This window comes from Abramis brama, assembly GCF_963993115.1.
Source record: "Abramis brama genome assembly, chromosome: 10".
In the NCBI taxonomy this organism is placed as follows: domain Eukaryota; kingdom Metazoa; phylum Chordata; class Actinopteri; order Cypriniformes; family Leuciscidae; genus Abramis; species Abramis brama.
This window is the reverse complement of record NC_139972.1, coordinates 456,347-478,509: the sequence shown is the minus strand read 5'-3', so window position 1 is coordinate 478,509 and position 22,163 is coordinate 456,347. Positions and strand designations below refer to the sequence as shown.

Below are 22,163 nucleotides of genomic sequence, written 5' to 3'. Positions count from 1 at the left end.
AACACCAAATAACAAGGACAGATTTCAACACAGAGCGCGACTGAAGACTCAGAAAGCTTTCGTTTTCTGTTTCGGGCCGGCTTTTATAGCTTCCTGGTACGTGACGTCACCCGCCTCTGACGTCCCACTACACCATTGGACTGATTTTACATGTGCTTCAAGACGTCATCACGCAAAGCGTTCCCCATAGCGTCATTCTCGACGCAACGGGAGTTCCCTTGAAAGGGAACCGCATTTTTCCATCTTAAAAAATATCTAAATTACGCCATAGGCTCTCATTGACAAATGTGGAACAATTAGTTCATGCGTTCATGACCTCAAGGCTAGATTATTGTAATGCTCTACTGGGTGGTTGCCCTGCACGCTTAATAAACAAACTACAGCTGGTCCAAAACGCAGCAGCTCGAGTTCTTACCAGAACCAGGAAGTATGACCATATTAGCCCGGTTCTGTCAACACTGCATTGGCTCCCTATTAAACATCGTATACATTTTAAAATATTGCTGATTACTTACAAAGCACTAAATTAAGTTTTATGTAACAAAGTTCGGGAGGAGCACGTTCAGGTAATCAACCAATCAGCACAAGAGGAAGCCGGTATAAATAAAGCCTTTCCTCACCTGCGTCTCATGTCAAGTTTCACAGCATTTGGCCCCGCCCTTTGCTGGCATGTCCGAGATAGAGCTCTTCCCTTCTGATGACGATTCTTTCGTCACAGATGAGCCTCCATCGCAATCCGCCGATCCAAGGATCATTCCTTCTCCAACCACCAACATCATCGAGCCTCCATCTTCAAATCGGGGACGCCGGCTCACACGATCCTCTCCACGCATGCCAAGACGCCAAGGACTCCCTTCACCATCGCCGGCGAGAAATCCACCATCTTCCTCCTCGTCTACCTCCTCTCCGGTCCATCCAAACATCCCTGCCATAGGGAAATGGACTGTTAAAGGGCTGAGACAAGCCCTAATTAATTCTGACGTCAACTTTTCACGAAGATTGAATAAAGCAGAATTATTTAATCTATATGTCTCCTTGCAATCTACTCACCCTTCTCCTTCAGCTCCCACTTCATCGGCTCGAACGAGCAAGGCCCGCCGGGCCCCGATCTCTTGTCCTGCAGCGTCTCCACCTTCCTCACACGCAGTGCCGGGTCCCGCCCCGGCGTCACGCCGCCGCAGACCTTCAGCGAGTCTGGGCCGCGCCCCAGAACCAGTCGCGGTAGGGCTTCAAACCCTTCCGGGTCAACTTTTCTCCTCAGCTCCTCCCACCACTGCACCGCACGCTCCAGCCCCCTGCAACACCAACTACACATCAACTCCTCAAACGTTCCCTTTTCCTCCTACCTTTTCCCCTATCAGTACTTTTCAGCTCCAGGTGCTTACCCTAGCGTGAGGATGCCTCCGCCAACTGGACAAACGCCGACGCAATTCCTTCCCCTTTCCGTTCCTCACCCTGCTCCTTTTCTTCCTCCTCCACCTGTCCCGGGGCCGACTTTTGCGTGAGGATGCCTCCGCAAACGGCCACAGCCCCGGCCCTCCCTTCTTTTAACCCTCTCCATGCTCGATCTCCCTTCTCTCTCTTTTCAGCAACACCTCAACCAGCTCCTCCAAACGCTGTCGCCGCAGAACGTCCTCCAGTGACGAACAACATCAGAGCTCAAATCCTCGCATGTGCGGATGTGGACTTGGGCTCTTTACTGTCCTTGTTTCCCCCATCAGAGTCCAATCGCCAGGTGGACTGCAGCGATATATCCGTTACTTTAAAAAACAACACACAGGTTTCGTCACGCACACTATCATTGGCCGAATTTTGTATTGCTTTCAACCGCTATACTGAAATTATATGTTCTCCCCATAGACGGCGCGAGCTGAACGATTATCTTTCCATCATAATCGTATGGGGGTAGTCATTTCTACACGTACCACAAACTGTTTTCTGCCAAATGCGCCGTACGTATCTCCCAATGGAATCAGTCCTTATTGGGGAGCGTTGGATACTGATCTCCATAACGGAGTTTTTCTCGGATGCCGAAATATTTCATGCGCAATTTGCAGATCCGTCAACCATGCCACTACGGCATGCCCTCAAATTAATCCCTCAATTCCTTCCTGCCCAGAACAGAATCCAATTAAATCTACCAGTTATGTTCCGCGACCTGCAAGAGAGGATCACTCTTTCGGTAGAAATTTTTCAAGCAGAGCCTCATGTTACATCTAACAGACAAGTATGCAATAATTTCAACGAGGGGAAATGCCCAAGACAACGCTGTCACTTTCTCCACGTTTGCAATTACTGTGTACAGGACCGTATGTCCTGTACAAAAGTCTGTAAATAAAAGTGCAAAATATTCTCTCTCGACTCCTGTGAATGTATCCCGTCTGGCCAAGGAATTATCTCATCACCCCGATGTCAACTTTACAAATTATCTGCTGTCTGGTCTCAAACAAGGTTTCAAACGATAATCTGCGATAATCTTCAATCCTCCATAGTAGAGCTTGAAGTAGTAGACGAACTAATCAAAAAAGAAATCGAATCAGGTTTCATGATCGGCCCTTTCGAAGCACCCCCGTTTGACAAATTTCGTATTAGCCCCATAGGCGTGGCTACCAGAAAGTTTTCAGGAAAAAAGCGCATGATAATTGATCTCTCAGCCCCTCATAACTCTCCATTTCCAAGCATCAATAGTCTTATCCCTCTCGAAGAATATTCTCTTCATTATCACGATATCGAACAAGCCATAACAATGATCAAAATCGCTGGACGCGGCGCATGGATTTGGCTTTTAAAGTAATGCCAATCCACCCAGATTCATGCCATTTATTCGGCGTGAACTGGCGGAAACATTTTTATTTCGCCGTGCGTTTAACTTTCAGCCCCAAAATCTTCAACACTCTATCCGAAGCCATATGTTGGATTCTATCCAATAACACGCAATTCCTTACCTTCTCCATCTGCTCGATGATATCTTAATCATTTCACCGCACAACGCCATCCCCACGGCACACCTCCTCACGGTGCAAAAAGTTTTCGCAGAGCTAGGGATCCCGTTAGCTCAGGAGAAAACAATGGGTCCATCTACATCCATCAAGTTTTTGGGCATTTGGACTCAGTAAATTTCCAGGCTTCACTGCCTAAGGAAAAAAATCGATCGAATAATTTTAATCGCGTCCAATCTCATAGACTGCCCAAATTGTTCCAAACGCGAACTCCTCTCACTGCTTGGCCACCTAAACTATGCTATGCACATAATTCCACAAGGCCGCCCTTTCATCGCGCATCTCCTCGCCCTCGCGTCATCCGTTCACGCGCTGGAAGACCAAATTATTCTATCTGGCGAGTGCAAAAACGAGTTAAGTTTATGGATAACTTTCCTTAACCAGTGGAATGGCTTAACTTTTTTCTACGACGACTTTATCTCTCTCCCCCTCGATATCAAACTGTTCACAGACGCAGCTCCCTCGATCGGCTTCGGGGGATTTTAACAAGGACGCTGGTTCGCGCCTTCCTGGCCCCCCCAGCTCATAGACACTCCCCAGTCTTCAGCCTCCTCTGCCCTTTTTGAGCTCTATCCAATCGTCGTCGCAGCTTCCCTATAGGGGAAAGAGTAGTCAACTAAAAGCATTCTGGTCCATTGCGACAATGAAACAACTGTGCACTGCATTAACAAAGGTCGTTCTCGCTCACCTGCGTTAATGCCACTCCTCAGACGCCTCATCTGGATCTCCGCTTGTGATCAGTTTATAATAACTGCCAAACACGATCCAGGTGCACAAAATCTCCCCCCGTTCATAGGCCGGGCTCAGTCCCCCTTCCGAAGCGCTGGTCGAGCCCTCCTGTTCGAATTGCAGTGAGAGCCTGCCTGTCTTAATCATCGTCGGACGGCCGCGCTCGTGTCGCCGCGTGGGCTCCCCGTTCGTTGGGCCGCGAGGGGTCTATTCCCGTGTCCCAGCCCCCTTCGAAGCGCCGGTCGAGCCCCCCGACCGAGTTCAGGGGGCGCTCTCCGTTCGACTGCTGGCGGGGCTTACCCGTCCGATGCCGCGAGCATCCAAGCTCCCGTCGGATGCTGTGAGAGCCCTCCCGGTCGAACGGTCAAACTCGTTTTTTGCAAATACCTTCTCGTGCCCTTCACTTTTTGGGGGGGTTAATTTCACTTCATTTTATGATCGCTGTCCTGCGCTTACATGGCTTTTTAGGGGGAATACTCTGGGTTCAGGCCAAATTCCGAGCTCGGAGCCCTCCCCCGGACAGCATGCCAAATACACTTAAAATACTACATCTGATTTCATGTACGTGTGAACTCGTGAAATGGTTTAGCTCCGCAGTGCTTGAGCGAGCTCTTAACGCATTATAGTCCTTCAAGTCTATTGCGATCTCAAAATTCCGGCCAGTTGATAATACCTAGAATATCAAAATCGACTGCTGGCGGCAGATCCTTCTCCTTTTTAGCACCAAAACTCTGAAACAGTCTTCCTACCATTGTCCGGGAAGCAGACACACTCCGTCAGTTCAAAGCTAGATTAAAGACACATCTCTTTGACCTAGCACACACATAACACATTATAGACTTCTATAATTCAATGTTTGGCTGCATAGATCAGGTCAGCTGGAACCGGGAACACTTCCCATAAATCCTGATGTACTCGTTACATCACAAGAAGAATCGCATCTACGCTAATATTAGTCTCTCTGTTTATCCCGAGGTTTACTGAAGTCAGCCGGATGCGGGCCGTATCCAGATCAGATGGTGGACCTGCACCTGCACACATCCACGACGCATCTCTGAAGTGCCAGCCTCATCAGCCCTGTGAAGGCCTCATCGACACCACAGCATCGGCACTGATCCTCAACAAACTCGTCTCCATACCGGCGTGACTCCGATCTTCAACCAGATGGAACTGGATAATATTCTGAATGTTCTGATCCAACATATTTGATTTGGTTCCTTGCCACTGTTGCCTTGGCTTTTGGCTTGCTTAGTTGGGGACATTTAATATTCAACATTATTGATCTGCCTTACTTAAGGTGGACGATGATGCAATTTTCTTCTAGAAACAAACTTTGTTGTATTATTTTAATGTTATCACTGTAAAGCTGCTTTGATACAATCTGTATTGTAAAAAGCGCTGTATAAATAAAGGTGACTTGAATTGACTTGACAAATTGGCTATCAATGTTCTTTGTGATAAAAATATGTTAAAATATCGCAAATAATTTGCCAAAATGGTCTTGCTGATGCTCCTTCTTTCGATGCTCTGATATCATACACCGCATCCAGTTCACTATTCACTATATTCTGTGCCGTGCCGTTTTGTATATATATATATATATGTGTGTGTGTGTGTGTGTGAGTGTGTGTATGTGTATGTGTTTACACTGAAAAGTCCATTTGCTTTTTTGTGCACGCATAGAGGTTAGTGGACAGCTATTCAAAAACAATTTTCTTGCATAGTTGCAAATCACTCTCTACAGTGGACTCTAGTGCATCGTCCTTTACGCTGCCACCAAGTGGCAAGTCGTTGTATATGCGATTTTTTCAGAAATACCAAGTTGCTTCGGAATATCCATCCATTCCTTCTATCCTAGGACTGTTGTACTGTTGTAACATCAAGAAACATCTAAACAAAGTCTAAGTCTAAGGAGTACAAATTTTCCAAGTATTGATTTTAGATTGGGAGGAAATTCTTATTAATCATCTGTCCACTAAATTGGACGTCATGCATCACTAGCTATATTTCAGCTTCAATTCATACTATTACTATGACTGTTGTTCTTGAAAATACTTCATCTGCAGTGACTTTTTTGGCTGTAAATATATGTATTTGTGTTGACAGAATGTAATTTGCAGTTACGTCAAAAAGTAATTGGATTATGTAATGCACATTACTTGTAATGTGTTACTTTACTCATTACATTAAAAAAGTAATTGTTACTTTACTCATTAAAATCGCCATAATTTGGTAGAATTTTATATTATTGTTGTATTATACATTATTTCTGAGTATATGATATGTTATATGACAAGCTTAAATGGGCAGACCTTACCAGAGTTGTATACTCAAAGATCAATGCGTGTGAGCAAGAATAACTGTCTTTCACAAGATGACTAGAAGGGTTATGGGTCGTGAATGGACCACTAAGAGGAGGTAATAGTGACAAGGGAAAACTGGCTGTCCCGTAGACACTGCCAATAGGATCTCAGCTGCCCGGCTGGAAGATCTGCTGATTGCTCAATATAATTATGATTTTTATGAAATCAAAAGGCAAACAAAGTGATTATGTTGTCCCGTGAGAAGGGGGAAAATATTACAACCACACAAAACTCCAGCGTTGTTCTCTCAACAGAAACTTCATGCAGATTCATAAGACAATTTACAATAAAGCACATTTATAAGACATTACTCTGTTTCCTCAAGTGTCTAGAACTATTAGTTTCATACTACAAAAATAAATTTTGACAGTAGTGAATTATCACACTATTATACTTTAAATTATTAAACAACATTTTACATTTCATTTTAAACTCTTTTGTTTTCTTTATTCAGTTTCTTATTTTCTCAGTACATATATTCATACTTTAACACTTCTCAATTATACGTACATATCTGTGTCTCACATATATTTCGCTTATATCACTTACAATGCTCTCCCATTCTCAACATATACACATTTCAGGCACAAATAAACATTAAACATTTGAGTAAGCATTAATCAATCCATCTTTACATGCTATCACGCACCTCATGCTTTCCATGCACAAAATGGAGTCACTTCACTCACTCTGAAGCGCTTCTTCTTTATCACGCTTCAGTTACCTCATTAAAACTCATCAAACTGTTAAAATAGACGCAATAAACAATGAAACGTTATGCATTTAACCATTTAACTCTCTTACCTGAAAAGGGGGAAAATATTACAATCACACAAAACTCCAGCTTGTTCTCTCAACGGGAACTTGCAGAGCGCCCACTAGTGTACTGTCAGGCAAACCTAATCAATCATCAACACACCTCAGCTTGACTAATAGATCACAGATCCACAAGAAATTATGGAAACAAACTTTACATGATTTTATTACTTGAACTTTTTTTTTTTTTTTTACTTTTTAAACAATTTTATGAGCTCTTTTTGATTATGTTCCTTAATGTGTTCTATTTTGACAGTTCTTAATAAACATTTAAATCTATCACAATTACATGTTTTAACCTGGTGCATTATCATTAAACGTAAATTACCAAATTATGTTTAAAGTACAACAATGATCATGTTCTGTCAGCACATTGTGTGAAGTCCATCCAAGTAAGGGTTAATGCCCGACGAGGTGTCCATTGTCAGGTATTAATGGACGATGGCGAGGCGTGAACCGTCCGACGCGCAGCATCAGTGGACAGTGGACAACTCGTCGGGCATTAACCTGCTTATACCATGGTCACTTGCCAAATAACACATTTTTAAAACATTAGTTTATATTTTAATTAGTTTTACAATCGAAATCTAAAGTTTTTACAAACAATAACTTGGTTTCGGAGATATTTATAGTCCGCTCAGCTCGTAGAACCCTTCAGTTTTGTTTTGATACAATAAATTGTAAATGGATACTTTGACTGCCTGTTGCTATGGTTACTCACAGCTGATGTAGCCAGCACATTTAATAATTAATTTCAAACGGTAAACAGTCAGTTTCACCAGAACTCCTTTACTAGGTGTCCTCTATCACTTTTTAATGGACACCCTGCAGCCAATCAGAATCGAGTATTCACCCACACCATGGTATAAAGGCTGTTAAATCTCACATAGACACACAGAGCAACTTGTTGGGATCAAGAATCCAGCATAGAGGGGTTCAGAGAATGTGCTGTTGAATGTGTGTAAGTGTGTGTGTGTGTCAGAGACGCTGTAGAAGGACAGAGTGCCGGCCGACACGTCCAGATACACTCCTACTCTTCTAGAGGATGATGGGTAGGATATACTAGTGTGATGACTGTTGTACGAGGCGATGTAGCCAAAACCAGAACACTTGAGTTGCCAAGACCGTGTATTACGACCAAACAAAAAGTCATTAACAACTCCTTTACTCCTCATTCCTTTATATGTCACTACTATACCAACACCCATCTGCCCGCTCCATTCAGCCTCCCAGTAACAGCGTCCAGTCAGACTCTCTCGACTCAGAACCTGAGGCTCCCAGTCGAATCTCTGCGGATGATCCGGATACGGCTGCTTCTCTCTCACGTGCGTCGCCTTCCGGTTGCTCTCGGACAGAAAGAGGTTCGGATGGGCCGTGTTTGGATCCAGTGTGAGAACACAAGCATCTGAACACAAACCTACAGTTCAACCTTGCAGTAAAAAAACAGTCAGATTCTGACAATATCATACCTTTTTTCCATTAAATCAGTAATACACTGTAGAAAACAATGCATTCTGGGTCATTTTTGTCGCTTTCGAGAAAATAGCCTACAGGAATATACTGTGTATTAATGAATTAGTTAATTAAGTCGACACTCAGAGGCTGTGTTTCCAAATCACACCATAATACCCTCATTTACTATCCCCTACACTAGCTCACTAATATAGTCCACTTGACTGAGTGAACTGAGACACTGATGAACACCTGAAAGCAGAATCACTGAAGGACAAGAACAGAAAAAAGAGAAACACAAGAACTACAGCCGACTTACAGCCACACTGAGTGCGAAACCAGTTTACAAATCAGTTTAACAGTGTTTCTTTCATACATGTCCAAAAGTACTTGTTGAGATTTAGATGTTTTATTGAAAATAATAAACGTATGTAGTCACCATTATGGTGATCAGTGTGTGATTTAGTTGTGCTCTTGACTTTATAACATTAGTTTTTCTGTGGCTGCTGTGACTGTGAGTTTATAAAGCACATTTATTATGGCAAGAAAAAGCAAAGATGAAGTTGATCAGGAGTTTTTGGCTGTAATCATCTTGGACTCGTCAGATCCACTGATCTCTTTCTGTGTCTAATCTTTGATTTTATGGGTATTTTAATTTTATATTTATTGATTAAAGTATTTCTGTGATTCTACAGTGTGAGATCCAGCAATGCTTTAGTTATTTTGAAGGATATTGAAATCATATAGTGCATAAAACAACTCCTGCATGGCTTAGACACACACAGACATCAACAATCAGCACATGAATCTCAGCAATGGTGACAATCAAGTTTCACGTCGCAATGCATGATGGGCTCCAGTAAAGTGTCTCAAAACTCCCAGCATGCACTGCAGCATGAATAAATTATGTTTTGTTAATTATGTCAATAAGAACATCTGTAGACGTATTACAGAAATAACGTCATACTGGTTAGTAATGAGTACAATACGTGTAATGGCTGGAAGTCAGCTGTAGATGTTGTGTTTCTGCTCGTCTCTTCTCTTTGTTCTGCTCTTGTTTCTCTTTCCTTCAGTGATTCTGCTTGTTAACAGCAGGTGTTCATCACTAATGCTCAACAATCACTTACATGTTCACATAATTATGTCATTTCAACACTGCATCAATGTTATTTTACTCTTTATTGTGTGGACACTACAGGATTTTCCTTACTTTATTTAGTGGTCTCAAATAGGTTTACAGTAAAACTATGCTCACATTATTAACACATTCTAAATATTAGTTAATAAATTTAAACGGCAGTAGGTCAGTTTAAGGCAGTCAGTTTCTGCAAATGAAATTAGTTAACTCGAGTTTTAATTTAGTGCATTATTACATATTTTTACAGTAACATACTATAGATTACAGTAAAGAACTGCGCCAGTGTTTTACCATTAATTTGCGGGACAATGTTTTACAGTGTAGAGAGGATTTATAACACAAAGGTATTTTGGCTAAACATTATAAATGTGTTTGTATGTGTTTAAAACACTGTTCAATCCCGACATCTCTGATATGTTTACTGTAGAAGTGTAAGCGGTCCTCCTGACCGGCTCCCAGCGGGATTTGAACATTAGTCAAGAAAAATTACATTATATAAGAAATTAATATAAACATACCTGATATAAAAGGATCAAAACAGCAGCTATTCTGAGTGAATTGCCCTTGTTTTCTATAAAATAAATATGATGTGCATTTCACCATGAGCTCATTTGCACATATCCAGCAGAAATATAAAATGACAAAGATAATCACACAGGTCAGTAAAATATCATTATACACATAAATTGGAGTGAAGATATACACATAAAAGCAATAATTACAAAAGATAATTACAATCATTACTATCAGAAGATTCCTACCTTTTGTGTTTATTTAACAGTATAATTTCTATACCTGTTAAGTCAAGTCAAGTCAAGTTTATTTATATAGCGCTTTTCACAATACAGATTGTATCAAAGCAGCTTCACAGTATTAAATTAAAATAATACATCAATGCTTGTTTCTAGTGGAAAATGTCCACGTTTGGTAATGCTGATCAATAGTATTGTTGATTGATTAATTAAATTAAATATCCCCAAATATCCCCAACTGAGCAAGCCAAAGGCAACAGTGGCAAGGAACCGAAAAACTCCATCAGGTGACCTAATGGAGAAAAAAAAACCTTGGGAGAACCCAGGCTCAGTCGGGGGCCAGTTCTCCTCTGGCGTTTATGGTTGGATTTAACTGTAAGATTAAAAGTATTATATGAATGCCTGGCTGAAGAGATGCGTCTTTAATCTAGCTTTAAACTGGGAGAGCGAGTCTGAGCAACAAACAGTATCAGGAAGACTATTCCAGAGTTTTGGAGCTAAATATGAAAATGCTCTCCCTCCTTTGGTGGATTTGGATATCCTAGGTATGACCAAAAGCCTCGAATTTAGTGATCTTAAAGAGCGCGATGGATTATCTAACTTCTATCGCGATGGGCGATAGAAGATCCATTAAATAGACTGGAGCTAAACCGTTTAGGGCTTTATAAGTCAGTAGCAATACCTTGTAATTAATACAGAACTTTATAGGTAACCAATGTAGTGATGATAAAATTGGTGTTATATGATCATATTTTCTTGATCTAGTAAGAACTCTAGCGGCGGCATTTTGGACTAACTGTAGCTTGTTTATTGAGGATGCAGGACAACCAGCTAATAAAGCATTACAGTAATCTAGTCTCGAGGTCATGAATGCATGAACTAACTTTTCTGCATCAGAAACTGATAGCATATTACGTAGCTTAGCAATGTTTCTAAGGTTTCTAAGCTGCTTGCTCAAAAGGCTGTTCTTGTAACATATGAAATATGATTTTCAAAAGACAGGTTGCAGTCTAGTATAACACCTAGGTCTTTTACTGTAGAGGATAAAGTAACAGGACATCCTACTATGTTAAAGTTGTAGTGTGAGAGGTTTTGTGGGCGGTTTTTTGAACCGATAAGTATTACCTCTGTCTTGTCTGGATTTAATAAAAGAAAATTGTGCGTCATCCAATCTTTTATATCTTTAACACACTCTGTCAAATTGGATAATTTAGCGTTTTCATCTGGCCGTGATGAAATATAGATTTGAGTGTCATCAGCATAACATCCATCCATCTTCTTCCGCTTATCCGGGGCCGGGTCGCGGGGGCAGCAGTCTAAGCAGAGATCCCCAGACTTCCCTCTCCTTAGACACTTCCTCCAGCTCTTCTGGGGGGACACCGAGGCGTTCCCAGGCCAGCCGGGAGACATAGTCTCTCCAGCGTGTCCTAGGTCTTCCCCGGGGTCTCCTCCCAGTGGGACGCGCCCGGAACACCTTCCCAGGAAGGCGTCCAGGAGGCATCCGGAACAGATGCCCGAGCCACCTCAGCTGACCCCTCTCGATGTGGAGGAGCAGCGGCTCTACTCTGAGCTCCTCCCGAGTGACCGAGCTTCTCACCCTATCTCTAAGGGATCGCCCAGCCACCCTGCGGAGAAAGCTCATTTCGGCCGCCTGTATCCGGGATCTTGTCCTTTCGGTCATGACCCAAAGCTCATGACCATAGGTGAGAGTAGGAACGTAGATTGACCGGTAAATCGAGAGCTTCGCCTTGCGGCTCAGCTCTTTCTTTACCACGACAGACCGGTACATCGACCGCATTACTGCAGAAGCTGCACCGATCCGTCTGTCAATCTCCCGTTCCATCCTTCCCTCACTCGTGAACAAAACCCCAAGATACTTAAACTCCTCCACTTGAGGCAGGAACTCTCCACCAACCTGAAGTGGGCAAGCCACCCTTTTCCGACTGAGGACCATGGCCTCGGATTTGGAGGTGCTGATTCTCATCCCAGCCGCTTCACACTCGGCTGCAAACCGTCCCAGTGCATGCTGAAGGTCCTGGCTTGATGAGGCCAACACGACAACATCATCCGCAAAGAGCAGAGATGAAATCGTGTTGTCACCAAACCTGACACCCTCCGGCCCCTGGCTGCGCCTAGAAATTCTGTCCATAAAAATCATGAACAGAACCGGCGACAAAGGGCAGCCCTGCCGGAGTCCAACACGCACCGGGAACAAGTCTGACTTACTGCTGGCAATACGAACCAAGCTCCTGCTTCGGTCGTACAGGGACCGGATAGCCCTTAGCAAAGGGTCCCGGACCCCATACTCCCGGAGCACCCTCCACAGGCCGCCGCGAGGGACACAGTCGAATGCCTTCTCCAAATCCACAAAGCACATGTGGACTGGTTGGGCAAACTCCCATGAACCCTCCAGCACCCTGTAGAGGGTATAGAGCTGGTCCAGTGTTCCACGGCCTGGACGAAAACCACACTGTTCCTCCTGAATCCGAGGTTCTACTATTGGCCGGATTCTCCTCTCCAGTACCCTGGCATAGACTTTCCCAGGGAGGCTGAGAAGTGTGATCCCCCTGTAGTTGGAACACACCCTCCGGTCCCCCTTCTTAAAAAGAGGGACCACCACCCCAGTCTGCCATCCCAGAGGCACTGTCCCCGACTGCCACGCGATGATGCAGAGGCGTGTCAGCCAAGACAGCCCCACAACATTCAGAGACTTGAGGTACTCAGGGCGGATCTCGTCCACCCCCGGTGCCTTGCCACCGAGGAGTTTCTTGACTACCTCGGTGACTTCAGCTTGGGTGATGGACGAGTCCACCTCTGAGCCCTCAGCCTCTGCTTCCTCAATGGAAGACGTGACAGCGGGATTGAGGAGATCCTCGAAGTATTCCTTCCACCGTCCAATGACATCCCCAGTTGAGGTCAACAGCTCCCCACCTCTACTGTAAACAGCGTTGGTAGGGCACTGCTTCCCTCTCCTGAGGCGCCGGACGGTTTGCCAGAATCTTTTCGAGGCCAGCCGATAGTCCTTCTCCATGGCCTCACCAAACTCCTCCCAGGCCCGAGTTTTTGCCTCCACAACCACCCGGGCTGCAGTCCGCTTGGCCTGCTGGTACCTGTCAGCTGCCTCAGGAGTCCCACAAGCCAACCAGGCCCGATAGGACTCCTTCTTCAGCTTGACGGCATCCCTTACTTCCGGTGTCCACCACCGGGTTCGGGGATTGCCGCCTCGACAGGCACCGGAGACCTTACGGCCACAGCTCCGAGCGGCCGCTTCGACAATGGAGGTGGAGAACATGGTCCACTCGGACTCAATATCTCCAACCTCCCTCAGGACCCGGTCGAAGCTCCGCCGGAGGTGGGAGTTGAAGATCTCTCTGACAGGAGACTCGGCCTAATGTTCCCAGCAGACCCTTACAGTACGCTTGGGTCTGCCGAGTCTGTCCAGCTTCCTCCCCCGCCATCGGATCCAACTCACCACCAGGTGGTGATCAGTTGACAGCTCCGCCCCTCTCTTCACCCGAGTGTCCAAGACATACGGCCGGAGGTCAGATGAAACGACCACAAAGTCGATCATCGACCTACGGCCTAGGGTGTCCTGATGCCACGTGTACTGATGGACACCCTTATGCTTGAACATGGTGTTCGTTATGGACAAGCTGTAACTAGCACAGAAGTCCAATAACTGAACACCACTCGGGTTCAGATCAGGGGGGCCGTTCCTCCCAATCACGCCCCTCCAGCATAACAATGGAAACTAATTCCATGTTTCCTTATAATATTTCCAAGTGGCAGCATATATATTGAGAATAACAGAGGGCCCAACACAGATCCCTGCGGCACTCCATAGTTTACTGGAGTTATGATTGATTTTTCTCCATTTAAATAGACAAAATGGTAGCGGTCAGATAAGTATGATCTGAACCAGCTTAATGCTTGTCCTTGAACACCAGTATAATTTTGTAGTCGATCTAAGAGTATTGTGTGATCTATAGTATCAAACGCAGCACTAAGATCAAGTAAAACTAGTATTGAGATACAGCCTTGGTCAGATGCTAAAAGTAAGTCATTTGTAATTTTAACGAGCGCAGTTTCAGTGCTATGGTGCGGTCTGAATCCAGACTGAAACTTTTCATAGATGTCATTTTCTTGCAAGAAAGAGCCCAGTTGAGCGGACACCACTTTTTCTAGTATTTTAGACATAAAAGGAAGATTTGAAATGGGTCTATAATTTGCTAGATTATGCGGGTCTAATTGTGGTTTCTTAATGAGAGGTTTTATAACTGCCAGTTTAAATGTTCTTGGAACATGACCTAAAGATAAAGATGAGTTAATAATATTGAGGAGAGGCTCTTCCACTACAGGTAACACTTCTTTCAGTAGTTTAGTTGGTATAGGATCTAATAAACATGTTGTTGTTTTAGATGAAATGATAAGTTTATTTAACTCTTTTTGTTCTATAGTTGTAAAGCACTGTAATTGTTCTTGCGGGGTGATAATTGAGGCTGAATTATAAGGCGCGATTGAGGATTGAACGTTTACAATTGTGGTTCTGATGTTTTCTATTTTCTCAGTGAAGAACTTCATGAAATCATTACTACTAAACTGTAACGGAATATTTTGTTCAGGTGACATCTGTTTATTTGTTAGTCTAGCCACGGTGCTAAATAAAAACCTAGGATTGTTTTGGTTGTTTTCTATTAGTTTGTGGAGGTGCTCAGCCCTGGGGCCTTTTAGGGCCTTTTTATAACGTGACATACTGTCTTTCCATACGATTCTAAAGACATCTAAATTAGTTTGTTTCCATTTACGCTCTAAATTACGGGTTTCTCTCTTTAGAACATGCGTAGTATTATTGTACCATGGTGCTTTACTTTTCTCTCTGACCTTTTTTAATCTAATGGGTGCAACAATATCCAATGTTCTAGAGAGAATGGTGCTCATAGTGCTAGTTAGTTCCTCTAGTTCATCTGTTTGTTTGGGTTCACTGAGCAGCTGAGACAGATCAGACAAGCAATTTGAAAAATGATCTAAGGTGGATGGAAGGATTGTTCTGCCTGATCGATAACGCGGCGCAGCATGATATATTACAGCAGTACGTAATATGCAAGTTACCATGTAATGGTCAGTGACATCATCACTTTGTGGAATGATATCTATATCGGTTGGATCGGTTCCATGTGATATATTTAAATAGAGTGTATGATTAAAACGATGAGTTGGTCCGGTAACGTTTTGCTTGACCCCAAAGGAATTTAATAAATCTGTAAACGCAGCCCCTAACGCATCATTTGGATTATCTACGTGTATGTTAAAATCTCCAACAATTAATGCTTTATCGACATTGACTAATAGGTCTGAGAGAAAATCTGCAAACTCTTTTAGGAAATCAGCGTAAGGCCCAGGCGGTCTATATACGGTAGCCAAGGCTAGAGATAATATGGATTTTTTTCTAACATCTAAGAGCGTAACATTTAGTACAAGTACTTCAAACGAAATAAACTTATAACCCGTTTTCTGAGTAACATTGAGAATATCTCTATAGATTGTGACCAATCAGACGGGGCTCATGCTTATAGGAGTATCCTGCTGGGGTAGACTCATTTAGGCCGAAATAATCATTTGGTTTAAGCCAGGTTTCAGTAAGGCAAAGTACATCGATGCTATTATCTGTGACTATTTCATTTACAATAACTGCCTTAGGTGTGAGTGATCTAATGTTTAGAAGACCTAGCTTTAGAAATTGTTTTTGTTTACTAATAGCAACATTTTCTGTTTTAATAACAATTAGATTTTTCCTAGATCCTGCAGTAAATTTATTATTTGATCTCACTAAACGAGGAATAGACACAGTTTCTATGCCATGTTCTACACTAGAATTTATATCAGTTAAATTGGTGCAGTAGAGACTATGATTTGGACTTTTGGTTACTAATCAAAAGGTATTTAATATTTTGGAGATGTTATCCGACAGAAGATCCACTCCGAATCTGCTTGGGTGTAAGCCATCAGCACGAAAAAGCCTAGGACGCTCCCAAAACAGATTCCAATTATTTACAAAGAGCAGTTTCTGCTCATTGCACCATGACATTAACCATTCATTTAGCGCGAATAATCTACTAAACTTTTCATGTCCTAGTCGGTACGTGGGAAGCGGTCCTGACACAATGATCGTTGTTTCAGGCGATGTGCTGCGTACCGTATCGATCAGATTCCTGAAGTCTTTCTTCAGAACCTCCGTCTGGCGCAGCCTGATGTCGTTCACTCCCGCGTGCAGGACCACAGTTCCGACGCGCTTGTCACCATTCAGAATCTCGGGAATGCGAGCAGCGATTTCAGAAACACGAGCACCAGGAAAGCAGTGACTATGCACCTTACTTTTACCTAACGTAGCGTGTACGTGCCGAACGATGGAATCGCCGATGATCACAGCATTGCGTTCAGTTCGAAGAGGGGAGAAGCGGTTTTGTGTGGATATCTCGAAAACCGGGAGGGTCGGAGAGAGTTTTCTTGGTCTAGACCTGACTCGCGTCTTCCGCTGCGGAAATATCCAGGCTTCGTGGTGGCATGTTGGAGCCGGCGTAAACGAGACCATGGCTGATCGCGACCTCGGCGCTCGGGACCGATGTTGAGAAACGCACGGAGTAGACGAGGTCGGAGTCAGCGGGTTAGTAACGTTAATCACTGATTTGTGTGCATCGGCGCGTGATGTTTCAAGAGCTAACCACCGGTCTATCAGCTCGGCTTTTCTCACTAAAAGGTCGTGGATCTGTTTCTCAACAGCTTCCAGCTCAGACTGCAATGTGTGAAGCTCAAATGTATCCTCACCTGCACCAAGAGGTAGACTACTTACATCTGATATATTCGCCATTTTAACAGATGGTCAGTAAGTTAGCAACGACGCTACCAGTGATGCTATCAATATTAATACTAATTTATGACTGAAGTCTTGGATATAATCCGTCTTTTTAGTGGTACGGGTGTAGAGTAGACGCACGATAGGCGAAAAAATGTTTGTTTGTAAGTGAGTGTGGAGAAGACGCGTTCAGCCGTGATCCCCAGGAGTAACCTTTAAGAGTATCCGGCGTTGGATCACTAAGAAGCACAAATATACGTACCATATCAATGACATATTGAACATTTACTGTATGTAGCCTATAGCTTACATGCAATCTACACTCAAAAAAATTAATGTCTTAACTTAAGATTTATGTATTAGAATTGCATATAAAATTTCTGTCCATTTGGATTACATAGTTTTAGCATAAACAAATAAATAAACTGAATGTGATTTATATTTCTCAGTCACACATAAATGAAACAGATGTATAAAACTGCATTTATAAGCTGAGTGTGATTTAGACTGTGGCTGGAGTTGTTCTTTCTCTTTTCTTCATTCTGCTTGTTGACAGCAGGTGTTCATCATTCACGCTCAACTATCACTTAATTATCACATTAACTTCAACACTGCTCAATAGTACTTTACCTCTGTAGTGTACACACACTTGAACACTAGGCAGTGTTGATTTATCATGGGCATTTTTCTGTGTATTATTTACATAAATATTACCTGTTTCATTTATGTATGACTGAGAAATATGAATCACAGTTTATTATTTTTTTATGTTAAAACTAGGAATCCAAATGGATGGAAATGTGATAAGCAATTCAAATACATAAATCGTTAGTTTAGATATAAATGTTTTTTTATGACAAATGCAATAAGGTTATCATTAATTTTTGCATTAACTAACAATGAACATTACATTTGTTACAGTATTTATTAATCTTTAACATTAATAAAAAGTCAGATGTTCATTTTAGCTCATGTTAATAACTCAGGTAATTTTTTTTTTACTATTTTACATTAAATAATAATTACTGGATGAACTGAAATGAATCAACACTGAACTGACTAAAGCTGAGTAATGACGATGCTGAACTCATTCATAACTGATGAACTTTACAGTTATTGATCTGAACTGATGATCTGAATAATGACACTACTGTCTTTTACAGCTGAATCGTCTTCATAGTTTAGTGTCTATATTTACATGTTTGTTACTGTGAAGCTGTTTTGAAACAATCTGTACTGTATAAAGTACTATAGAAATACAGCTTGAAATTAACATTAACTGAGATCAATAAACGCTTTAAATGTATTGTTCCTTATTAGTTCATGTTAACTAATGCAGTTTCTCTGCATCTAATGTTGGCAAATGGAACCTTATTGTAAAGTGTTACCGTAAACGTAAGTGTATTTGTACGTACCTCTGACTTGTACATGCAGAAGAGGGAAGAGTGGAAACTGGTAAAGTTATCTTCGTCGCTTTCTTCTCACTGCTGTAAGATTTAGTAGTATTTTTCATTGTTAGTTCATGTCAGCTCAGGTCCATTAAATAATAGATAATGATGTTGAAAGATAATTCAATGCTGTAGAAGTATTGTTCATTATTAGTTAACGTTAACGTAAATGTAAATGCTCCTACCTCTGAGGGTTAGTCAGTTTCAGAGAGGGAAGGTTAAATTTTGGCATACGGAATGTTTCTTGACCTTAAAAAAAAAAAGAAAATGAAACAGAATCTTATGTATTAAACACATTAATACTGGTGCATACAGTGCTTCCCAGTGTTATAATCATTAATACTGGTGCATACAGTGCTTCCCAGTGTTATAATCATTAATACTGGTGCATACAGTGCTTCCCAGTGTTATAATCATACCGACAGCAGAAGAGCTCGAGTTGAAGGTCACTGGACTTGAGATGTTTCGAGGAGAACCTCCAGCCACTCCTGATGTGATACTCAGGTCAACACTGCTGATCTGCACTGGGATAGAGACACACAGATGTCTTCAAACATCTAACAGACCATTCATGACATTACACTTGTAGCATTTCTGATTCTTCTCCTCTACACTGCAAAAAAATGCTTTTCTTACTTAGTATTTTTGTCTTGTTTCCAGTCCAAATATCTAAAAATTCTTAAATCAAGATGCTTTTACTAGATGAGTAAAATACCGTAAGATTTTATTTCTTGTGTACCGCTGGAATTAATCAAAATGAAGTGAGTTTTTGCTTAAAACAAGCAATGGGATCAGAAAAATAATGATAATTAAACAGAAACAAGATTATTTTTCTGACCCCATTGGCAGATCATTTCACTGTTTGATTTATTTCCCCAGAAAACAAGACATAATATCTTATGGCATTTTACTACTTTAGTAAATGCATCTTGATTTAAGAATTTTTAGATATTTGGAGTGGAAACAAGACAGAAATACTGAGTGAGAACAGCAGTGTGTTACCATCCTTGAGTCTGTTCTCCAACTGTTCTGCCAGATGATTCTCGTTCATCTCCCTCAGGGCGTCCAGCGTGATCTTCACGGCTCCGTCGGGGGTAAACCGTGCCACCATGATGTCCACCGTGTCAGCGGCATCTGCATTCTCCACATCCGCAGTTGAAATGGATTCATGATTGCTCTTTAAGTGCCATTTAAATCTCTTGAATTTATATGTGCTCAGATCATCCAGAGTTTTCAGAAGAAGCTCTTTAATGGACGGCATCTTCTATCACTGGTGTTTCTTTGCTGGAGAACAATAAACATATTTAAAACAGACACAATGACTCCATGCCTGTGTATGCTACACTAAATATCAAATTAGGATGAAATGCATTTAAAACGGTGATAAAATAAAGTTTATTTACAATTCTTATTAAAGAGATATAGTTATAATTCTGTGATCAAGCGAACACGAGAGTGGACCTCACTGGTTCTGGAGGGGCAGAAAGCTCTCAGATTTCATCAAAAAGATCTTCATTTGTGTCCCGAAGATGAACGAAACTCTTACGGGTTTGGAACGACATGAGGGAGAGTAATGACTGAGTTTAGTGATGTTATCAGCTATGTCTTCATGCAGATGTGTGTGCAATGAATGCAGTTAATGGATTTAAAGGAGTAGCTCACTTCAGAATTAAAATGTCCTGATAGTTTACTCTCCCCCACGTCATCCAAGATGTTCATGTCTTTCTTTCTTCAGTCGAAAAGAAATTAAAGGGGTGGTTGATTATGATTTGACTTTTCTAACTTTAGTTAGTGTGTAATGTTGCTGTTTGAGCATAAACAACATCTGCAAAGTTACAACGCTCAAAGTTCAAAGCAAAGGGAGATATTTGCTTTTACAGAAATCGCTTTTTAAGGACTACAACAAACGGCTGGTAGAGACTACACCACATCATTAACCCTAACATTTACATAAACCCCGCCCCCGGGTTAGTGACATCACAAACCCAAAAATTTACATAAACCCCTCCCCCCGCCCCCGGGTTAGTGACATCACGAACCTTAACATTTACATAAACCCTGCCCCCGGGTTAGTGACATCACAAACCTTTAACATTTACATAAACCCCGCCCCCGGGTTAGTGACATCACAAACCCTAAAATTTACATAAACCCCACCCCTGGGTTAGTGACATCACAAACCCTAAAATTTACATAAACCCCGCCCCCGGGTTAGTGACATCACGAACCCTAACATTTACATAAACCCCGCTCCCGGGTTAGTGACATCACGAACCCTAACATTTACATAAACCCCACCCCCGGGTTAGTGACATCACGAACCGTAACATTTACATAAACCCCACCCCCGGGTTAGTGACATCACGAACCCTAACATTTACATAAACCCCACCCCCGGGTTAGTGACATCACGAACCCTAACATTTACATAAACCCCGCCCCCGGGAACAAACAACAAAGGCAGTAAGGTTAGCAGTATTAGCATTAGAGTTGTTGTAGTCGAGCACATTTGTGAGTCTCCTCAAGCTGTCGCATCCATCTTTACACAGGCAATACAGTTCGTTTATATGAATAATTATTGATGTATATATTTTCTACCGGGTGTTCAAAATACGTAGTTTTGTGTTTTATATTGTGTAAGTTTCCGACTAACTCACGTTATCCCTGTCTTACTGAAATACTTCTGCTAATCAGCTGTGGTCGATCACTATTAGCTAAAACTGAGTCTATTAATGCAAATCGTCTGTCGTTCTCACTACTTTGAGTAAAGATGGAGCAAGATTTGTTTTACCAACGTTTATGTTACATTAGTCATTCACGTTAGTGCTGGGCTAATTACGTAATGTGTGTCGCATCACAGCTAGTGCAAGAAGAGCATTAGTGGTTAAAAAATGTATAAATGTTTATTTTGTTTATAAAATGTCCGCTGGTTTGTCTAGATAAGACTTTTATTCCTCGGCTTTTGCTTACACTGTCAACTTTTGCTTACACTGTCAAATACTGTTAAAAATAGTTTGAAAGTACTCAAGTTATGAAGTCTGAAATCTTAATTATCTGATTATCAGTTATCTACAAACTTCTGAACAGTCGTTACATGGCTTTATATGATAAACTAATGTAAAAAATGAAAAAATGTAGTACATTCAGTTCACATGTGAACGCAGAGATTCATATTCACACAGTACAGTGTGTAACACGAATTAATCAGTGTACCTGAATACCTGAATTACTCAGAATACCTGAGAGACATAAGCATATTTTGAAGCACTGTATTAAAAGCAAATAAACATTCACTTTTCATTGCAAGAAAATCCCTTCATCAAAACTGCTCTTAGTAAATCTAAACAAAATAGTTTTAATCTAAGAACTGTTAAAAAAAGAAGAAGAATCTTTAGAAAAGCAGTTTAGCCTATATGTTTGTACCAAAACGTTGCCACTGATAAATGTGGAAATATACTGCTAAAGTAGTAAATGACTAGATAACAATCATAACTAGATAGCAATTAAGCTGTATGTGTCTTTAAGTTAATTTCATACCTTATCTAAAGCAGTGACAATCCTTAGACTCTAGAAGGTTCACATGAAGCTTCTCCTGGACTGTAATCATCTCAGTCTC

General features: G+C 41.8%; 2 protein-coding genes across 3 annotated transcripts in view; both read right to left on the bottom strand.

The window, feature by feature from the left end:
- LOC311090682 (uncharacterized protein) overlaps positions 1–6,979 on the bottom strand; it is a 14,337-nt gene extending 7,358 nt beyond the window's left edge. The window contains exons 1-5 of one of the 2 annotated variants that reach the window (XM_084126124.1): positions 6,896–6,979; positions 2,946–3,134; positions 1,386–1,760; positions 1,051–1,295; positions 621–925 (exon numbers count right to left, since the gene is read on the bottom strand). Coding sequence is in view for 1 of the 2 variants with exons in the window: in XM_084126123.1 (XP_083982249.1) it covers positions 621–631 (11 nt within the window). In the remaining variant the exon portion in view is untranslated. Of the gene's footprint in view, positions 1–620; positions 926–1,050; positions 1,296–1,385; positions 1,975–2,945; positions 3,135–6,895 lie in introns of those variants that run through there. The other variant, XM_084126123.1, reaches the window with a different exon arrangement.
- LOC311090681 (uncharacterized protein) lies at positions 6,527–22,163 on the bottom strand. Its single transcript, XM_084126122.1, has 7 exons — positions 22,085–22,163; positions 19,550–19,831; positions 18,967–19,071; positions 18,733–18,796; positions 18,515–18,586; positions 10,016–10,068; positions 6,527–8,312 (listed from the first exon to the last, which is right to left on the bottom strand). Exons 2-7 carry the CDS (start codon positions 19,806–19,808, stop codon positions 7,783–7,785), a joined length of 1,083 nt encoding a protein of 360 aa, XP_083982248.1. The 5' UTR covers positions 19,809–19,831; positions 22,085–22,163; the 3' UTR covers positions 6,527–7,782.